General features: G+C 44.0%; 1 protein-coding gene across 1 annotated transcript in view; it reads left to right on the top strand.

Moving 5' to 3' along the window:
• Window positions 1-7,378: 7,378 nt before the first annotated feature.
• CHMP2B (charged multivesicular body protein 2B) overlaps window positions 7,379-8,341 on the top strand; it is a 28,459-nt gene continuing 27,496 nt past the window's right edge. Inside the window, exon 1 of the mRNA XM_058570684.1 lies at window positions 7,379-7,690. Within this exon, the coding sequence (XP_058426667.1) occupies window positions 7,657-7,690 (34 nt within the window). The 5' untranslated portion in view covers window positions 7,379-7,656. The remainder of the gene's footprint in view (window positions 7,691-8,341) is intronic.

The following is an 8,341-nucleotide window of genomic DNA, read 5'->3' as shown; positions in this document are numbered from 1 at the left end:
GACTTTTAACTTCTTTAGAACAAAATCCATGTCTAGTTCATTTTTAATCCCTCAGTTACCAACTAGCATTACATATTTCATATAATAGGTGTGCTATACGTATTTGTTACATGACGGAATAAAGCAGTGAAGAGAACGCCACTTAAATGTGGCTTGAAATGCATATCATTATAAAAAGGCCACTTATTTGTATAGAAAATGCAATACCATTGTTTTAGTAAATTATTCATACTTCCTAATTTACCGAGATCTAACACCCAGAGCCTCTGTTAATTTCCATTCATTTGAAATAGAAAGTGAGATAGCTATTAAGGTTTATTTTATTGAAGAACCAAATCCATTACGCCTGCATTGAAGTTCATTTCTGTTTTGTGTGGTAGTTTTACACTTAGAGTCCTTACTGTGTTGAAGAGCAAATATGTACATATGCTGTGTTGTGCCAGGGGGCACAAATTCGGTCTTGATTTACTCATGTGCAACTACTATTAACACTGTGAGGAATGCAGGGCAAGGTTTAGTTTATTTTTCAAAAAGGATCGTGTTGTTACATATTCCAAATAACACATGAACTCTTTTAGACTATAAAACCAATGATGTGCAGCCACACACATTTAGGGTTCTCATTTAGTTTTTCCATTGACTAAATGTCTGACTAGTCCGACTCATTCTTTATAGCATATATTTTTAAAAGCAAGATTTGACAAAGAGAGAAATGAGGTGAATTTCTCGAACTATGAAAGCATGAAATGCAGAAACTATAGAAAAAATTCCAAATTTTAATGCTGAAACATGGGAAAATGTTGCATACATTACTTGGCTTGAAATGTACAAAAATGATCCATGTATTTGAGATAATCTCCTTTGAGTGTTGTCTTTCGGTCAGGTAGAATAAGTGCTGCCTATCTGCTCTGAATGTGGACTTGTTGCGAGAGGGGTCCACGTGTAGATGATGAGTACTGAGAAGAGATGGGGGAAGTACAGGAAGAGAAGGAACAACGGGAGATCCTTCTCTAGCTTCCCCTTCCCTGAAGTCAAACCTCGCGGTCCTCTGGAAGTGAATGCTGGAAGGAGCAGCCTCAGACAGTCCACACTCTTCGCTGTCTTGCCCTCTGAACACGTTCAACCAGTCCAGTCAGTCACAAGGTAACTGACAGAGTCTAACTGGTTGGCTATGAAGTATACACACAGTAAAGGAGTCTGTCCTCACATATTCTGGCTCAACACCTTACTAGCTATAGGACTTGGAAAAGCTGTTCAATTCTCTGTTGATTGTTTAATTCTTATAAGAAATAAGAGATTTTTAGACTTTGCCAATGACTTTCTGTCCTAAGCTTATGTCTCTAAAAATATTTTAAATGCTATATAAGTTGACATGTTAGTCATAATTTTGTTTATAAATAGTCATATTTTGTTCTGTACCATTATTAAATATAAAGCAGATTATAGTGTAAGGTAGTTGGTGAAATAGCAAACTATCTTGCAGCATGCCCAAATTTAAACCTAAGTATAACAGGAAACAAAAACTGGGATATCCACCCTAAATCCTTACCTAGAGCTAAGACGGAATTATTTATTGACTTTGAACCAGGCTCTCTAGACCTATGTTGTTTATGGAGATGGATAATATCGGCTGCCCTTCAGGTATATAGAGATCTGAAATCGAGTGTGTCAAGTCAATGCAAATGTATTATATGTCATTTTAGCATTAAAAATATTGAAACACAGGTAATATAAAGATGCTATTGCACTGTTAAGTTTTAAATAAATATATTTAAATAAATATAGGGAAATGATTGAAGAGTATGACAAGACATTCTCTCTGAACCCAAGGAGCTTAGGATCCAATGCTGGGGAGAAAAAACCAACACAAGGAAACATGTAATGAATCCTTCTAAAAAATAAATACCAATGTTAGACACATATTCCTCTAAGTTAATTCCTACGAAAATAATAGAATCAAAGACCAGAAAATCAGATGTTTTTTTAAATTAAGGAGAAAGAAATGGACTAAAGGGGGTGTGGCTAGGATGGAGTGAATTTCAGAGGGAAGAGATTACTCTCGAAAAAACATAAAAAGGTAAGTGAGCTGGGAGCAATAATTCAGATAGATAATACCTTCTTAGTGCGTATTATGTGTCAGGCAATACTCGGGGAGTTTTACATATATTAGCACATATAAGTCTTTCAACAGCCATGTGAAGGTAGTACTAACATTATCCCTATTTTACATGTGAGGAAATGGACATGGAGAGGTGGATTCAGTGACTTGCCCCAGATCTGATAGCTAGAAGGTAACAGAGTTGGTTATGGACCCAGGCAGTCTGTGTCCAGAGTCAGCATTCTCAACCATGATGTCCTATGCCTGCCTGAGCCAATAGAGTAGAAGAGGGCTTCCATTCAAATTATAACCTAAGACACAAAATACTGAAGAATGCAAATATTCTGGTTTTCAAAGAGGAGGAAACTGTTTTATGAAATACTCCAGAAAACAACCTTGAATAGATTATTAAATTACGTTTTATTAATACTTGGAAAAGAAATCATTGATCACGTGGAGTGAATATTTTTTCCTCAGGAATGAATTATGCCAAATTCAGCTCATCTCTTATAAAAGATGAGTTGAATATTCCATCTCTTTATGGTTGCTATAAGTGATAAAATATGAATATAACATAGGCATAACGTACCTTGATTTCAACAGAAAACTTTTTCAGTCTTATTCAAGATTACAAAAATCTTTAAAATGGTCTTAAAAATGAAAGTTAAAGTCTTGATGATTTAGTATGAATGGATTCATAGATAGCTACAATACCTCAAAAGTGCTCATAAGTGAGTCACTGCAAAGATGCATGGATGTCTCTACTGATGCACAAAAAGTTCTGTATTTGGGTTAAATTATCCATCAATCAAGTACAGGATGGGACTGAGTAGAAATTTATATTTAAAAAAATGTGCTAAAAGTTTACTTGATGAGGGGCCGGCCCAGTGGTGCAAGCAGTTAAGTGCTCGCTGCTCCACTGCAGCAGCCCGGGGTTCGCTGGTTCGGATCCCAGGCGTGCACCGACGCACCGCTCGGAAAGCCATGCTGTGGTGGCGTCCCATATAAAGTGGAGGAAGATGGGAACGGATGTTAGCACAGGGCCAGTCTTCCTCAGCAGGAAGAGGAGGATTGGCAGATGTTAGCTCAGGGCCAATCTTCCTCACAAAAAAGAAAAGAAAAGAAAAAGAAAAAAAAGTTTACTTGACTAAAAGTTTGAGGCGATTCCAAGAATATGATAGTCAAAAATGCTAATACAATCAAAGAGTGCTATCAGAAATACAGTGTACGGACAAGGGAGGTAATAGATGTCATAATTCTAAGATCTGATCTAAACAATTATGTTCCACCTGAGTGACACATAATGAAGGGAAATAATTAGGAAGGCAACCTGGATGGTAAAAATTTGGACATTTAATGGATGAATAACAGAAGTTTAATCTGTAGAACAGATGTGTGTGTGTGTGTGTGTGTGTGCGCATGTGCATGCACGTGTGTGTGGTCCAGACATAAGTATTGAGAATACACTTTATGTTGATCTCTTTGCGAGAAACAGAACAGCATGATCTGATTTACATTTTAACAAGACCACTCTGTCTGCTGTGTTGAGACCAGAGTGGAGAGAGGTAAGAAGGGAAGCGGGGAACTAAGGTAGGTGGTAAGGATCCAGATGAGCGATGAAGATTACTTGACTAGGAATGATTCAAAATGGTGAAATGCTATATCTTTTTGGTGTGAAGGTGAAGGCGAAGCCAACAAGTTTGGTAGTATTATCTGTAGGATGTGAAACACCATACACCAAGGTATTTGGCCTGATTTTTTTATTCATAATAAAATTCCAGATTTTAAAGGGACCTTAGAAACCTTCTAAACAAGCCTTTGCTCCTTTAAAGGAATCCCGTCTGCAAAAAGCTGCTCCCGCTTCATTACTTCCTTGACAAGGACTTCGCTGCCTCCCACAGCTCTCACCCCACTTCAGAACAGCTCCACCCTGAGCAGCTCTTTTTCTTATACGGAGCCAAAGTCTGCTTCTCTGGGATGGATGAGAGTGATATTGTGATTTATAAGAAATATATATTTGGTCTTTGTCCCTGTTTCTGGCACAGAACTCCTAAAACCTTTGGAATTTCTTAAGTGATAAGAGCCATCAAGGTGTCTTAATACTCATAACAAACCCCTTTCAACCACACCTGAGTTTATGTTACTGAGGTGACTTTTGGGAAGCACCTAAGGATGGGGGCTGGTCACCAGAGGAGCCAACCACATGATCAGAGGGCTGGAACTTTAGTTCCATCCCTCCAACCTCCGGGGAGGGGAGAGGGGCTGGAGATGGAGTTCAGTCACCACTGACCAATGATGTAATCAATCATGCCGACATAACGAAGCCTCCATAAAAACCCTAAATGACGGAGTTTGGGGAGCTGCCACATCGGCGAACTAGAACGCATCCACATGCTGCCGTGCCTGCCCCAAACTCCAAGTGGACAGAAGCTTCTGCATTCAGAAGCTTGCCCTGGGCCGGCCCGGGCCCCGTGGCTTAGCGGTTGAGTGCCAGCGCTCTGCTGCTGACAGCCGGAGTTCGGATCCCGGGCGCGCACCTACGCACCCCTTCTCTGGCCATGCTGAGGCCGCGTCCCACATGCAGCAACTAGAAGGATGTGCAGCTATGACATGCAGCTATCTACTGGGGCTTTGGGGGGAAAATAAATAAATAAATAAAATTTAAAGGATAAAAAAAAAAAAAACCTTGCCCCGTGTATCTCTTCTTCTGGCTGTTGATTCGCATTTTTTAATATCTCTTGTAATAAACCAATCTAGTGAGTAAACAGGTTTCCTGAGCTCTGGGAGCCCATCTAATAAATTAATGGAAGCCAGAGGTGGGATTTTGGGAACTTCTGATTTATAGCAGCTCAGTCAGAAGCACAGGTAATCACCTGGACTTGCGACTGGCACCTGAAGTGAGGGCAGCCTTGTGAGACCGAACCTTGAACCAGTGGGATCTGATGCCGTCTCCAGGTAGATAGTGTCGGAATTCAGCTGAATTATAGAACACCCAGCTGGTGTCAGAGAATTGCTTGGTGTGGGAGAAAAGAACCACACATTTGAACTGGTGTCAGAATTGTAACAAGCGAATGAGCAAAGATGAAAACCATGGTAGCAATGTGGGCAACAGAAAAGGGGGCAGGAACCGTATGTGTTTCTTCACTGGTACGTCCCCAGCACATAGTGTGGTATGTGTCATTAGATATATAATAAATAGTTTTCACTGTCTGAGCAATTTAGAAAAAGAGTATTGGGTCATAACGATGTGACCATAGGATATTAGTTCATTATTTCTTAAGGAGATTTAAAAAGAATAAAATTAAGACGTTTTCTCTATCCACTATGCATATGTGTCTTTTGTTGATTCAGTGAGTTTGTATGTGATGATGGTGGTTTTAAACAAGTGAATACCATTGTATTCTAGTTTACGGCTTCTGAGTGTCCTAAATCTCAGCTACATTTAACTTTTCATGCCCTTCAAATAAGGAGTAATAGACAAAATATGAACTGGTACAGTTGGGCCACCAACTAATCAGAATGGGTGCCAGCTAGCCTGGTGCATGCCAGCCTGCTTCCAACTATGAGAGAATCAAGCTATTAGCGTGCTGAGCTGAAATTCTACATATTTCAATTTCGTCTTTATTGTAATGAACAAGCCCCGTCTTTAGCTCCTGCTGTGCACTTTCGGAGGGTCTTCCATATGGTTGCTGCTTAGTATTTTGGCATTTTCCCAATTGTTACAATTGGGTCAGTGGGGGGGATCGTGTAGGAGTAATAACACAGGAGTGACTGCAGCAGGGAGGAGCACGGTTACCACTCACATCACAGCTTATCTCCTCTCACGCGTTCAAGCACAGCTCAGCGCCGTTCCTTACAGCAGGCCGCCCCGGCGAACCGCCTTCTCACCATGGAGTTTACTCCAGAAAAGGCCAAACTTAGGGTGCAGAGACTAGGTCTCCTCGTTGACGTTTTTTCCTGTTTCTTTACTTCTTCACCTTCCCATAATATCCAGAATAACTTGAGGAGGAGTAAGACAATTATACCTTGCAGATTACTACAGCATTCTGAGAAAGTTTTCATGAGCAGACTCAGCTAAATTTTAGCAGCAACAGCAGACTCTTAGTTAAATTTTAGCAGCAACAGCAGGATTATCGGTGGCCCTGAAAGCTTTGATATCTTATGAGGAGAAAAAAATGGGAAAGGGAAGTCTGACTACCACAAATACTTAAAACTCCTTGAGATATGATTCATAAAGCCAGAGATGACTAATAAAATATTGACACTATTGGAGTGTCTTTCCTATCAGAAATCACATCTATGTTAAAAAAAGGCTCCTATTCTTTTTATCCTGTGGAAGTGCTTAAAGCACTAATTGGGAGGAAAAAGTTCAAAGCAAAACTAAGATTCTAAATAGCGAAGTAATATATTAAACTGAGATACGTGTGTACACACACACACCCACACACAATGAAGTAAAACGATGAACGTAAGGTGTTGATCCAAAGATTGTATTTTCCATATTTATGTTTACACACACAGGATTCTTTAAATAATTCATTATGCTTTTCCTTTAACATGATATGAGGCTTGTTTTTCACATTAAACACCAATATACAGCTATGTAGAATTCTAACAGGGTCACAGTATAGTCATGATTTTTTCTTGAGCCATTACAAGAAATCGAATTTTAAAGAAATAGAGTTGGATTCATTTAAACCGGTGTACAAATACGTGTGGATTTTTTTCACGTTTCCAGCCAAGAACATTAAATAAAGAGCGTTGCATTAAGGAAGCTGCTCCCCACTCCCTTCCCCCTCCGCCATCCCCGAGCCCAGACGAGCCCAGACGCCGGCTCCCCGGAGCCCCACGGCGGCGGTCGGGGCCCCGGGCCGCGGCGGCAGGCGGTCGCCGGGGTCCCGCAGGGGCGCGCGGGGCGGCGGGGACAGCGCCGAGCGAGGCAGGGCGGAAGAGGGCGTGCGCTCCGGGGACAAGCGCCCGGGCTCGGACCTCACAACTCCAGCCCCGCACTTAGGAAAGTACCGACACTGACAGCAACCGGGGGGTCGTAAATCGACTGGTTCCGGGACCACCCACACTCGTCCTCGGACTCCGGGGACCCCTGCTTCCAGCCTCCCCCGGGGCAAGGAGGAAAGGGCTAAACAAGGCTCACCTCCGTCACACTCAGCACGCAACCCGCACGCGGATGCCCCCGCCTGCCCCCGCCTGCCCCCGCCTGCCCCGCGACCCTCGGGCAGGAAGAGCGGGCAACAGCCGAGGTGAGGGCGGCAGCGGCGGCTTCAGGCGCCGCACTGCGCAGGCGCACGCACAGCGCGCAGGCGCCGCCCAGAAGTGACTTCTCCAAAAAGTGTCTTAGTTCGCGGTCACCTGAGCTCCGGGCGACTCGGCTGCGGCAGGCTTCGCGGATCCCCGCCCTCCGCGGGTCCTGCCCGGACACCTCGCCCTCCTCTGCGGCCCGTCGCTCCGCCGCCCGCAGCCCTCCAGGGGCCTGCTTTTCCCTCCGGTCCTCTCCAGGTGCGGGCCGGACCGCGCCGAGCTGCCGGGCGCCGTCCCCCACCATGGCGTCCCTCTTCAAGAAGAAAACCGTGGATGGTGAGTGCCAGGCCGGGCGAGGCCCCGCTCTGCGTTCCCCGGGCGTCTCTGGGGGCTTCCGGCCGCGGTTCTCGCTGCTGTCCCTGGGGGCGGGGCTGGACCAAGTGGCCCCACAGGTGACCGCCCTCTGCGTCACTTCTCTGCTTCCCCATCTCTTCTGACGCGCCCCGCCTCAGCCTCACCTGGGCGATCTGGCTTCTTCCGTCTGACACCCCCCCCGCCCCCCCGTTTTTTCCTTCGCGAGGTCTTGAGCATTCCGAGGAGGCAGGATGCTGCTGGCCCCCGAGTGTCATTAGACCGGGCGATGTGACAGTGCCTTCTTGGTTTCGTCTGCTGGGTTTGTTGCTCCTTTAGTCTGGAGCTGTGCTACTTATAGGCATGTGTGGGGGAGGGTTACAAAATGAACTTGGGCCTGGGTGGGTCTTGCCCTCAGAACACCCCATCAGTAGAGATGTGAAACAAATGCTTCTCGACTGACTCCAGTAGACAAATAAAAGAAACCCAGGGAAAGTGCCTGCGTTTAGTTTTCATAATAGATTTTTCTCCCTTAGGATTATGTTTTGCTGTCTAAAGTAGATGTGGAATGTGTTATCTGCAAAGAAGTTTACATTTTAAATACTTGAATTATTTCCGATATTTAACTCAATGTCA

Source organism: Diceros bicornis, chromosome 27 (assembly GCF_020826845.1).
Source record: "Diceros bicornis minor isolate mBicDic1 chromosome 27, mDicBic1.mat.cur, whole genome shotgun sequence".
NCBI classification, from domain to species: domain Eukaryota; kingdom Metazoa; phylum Chordata; class Mammalia; order Perissodactyla; family Rhinocerotidae; genus Diceros; species Diceros bicornis.
The sequence above is the reverse complement of the archived record's forward strand: the minus strand, read 5'-3'. Positions and strand labels throughout refer to the sequence as shown.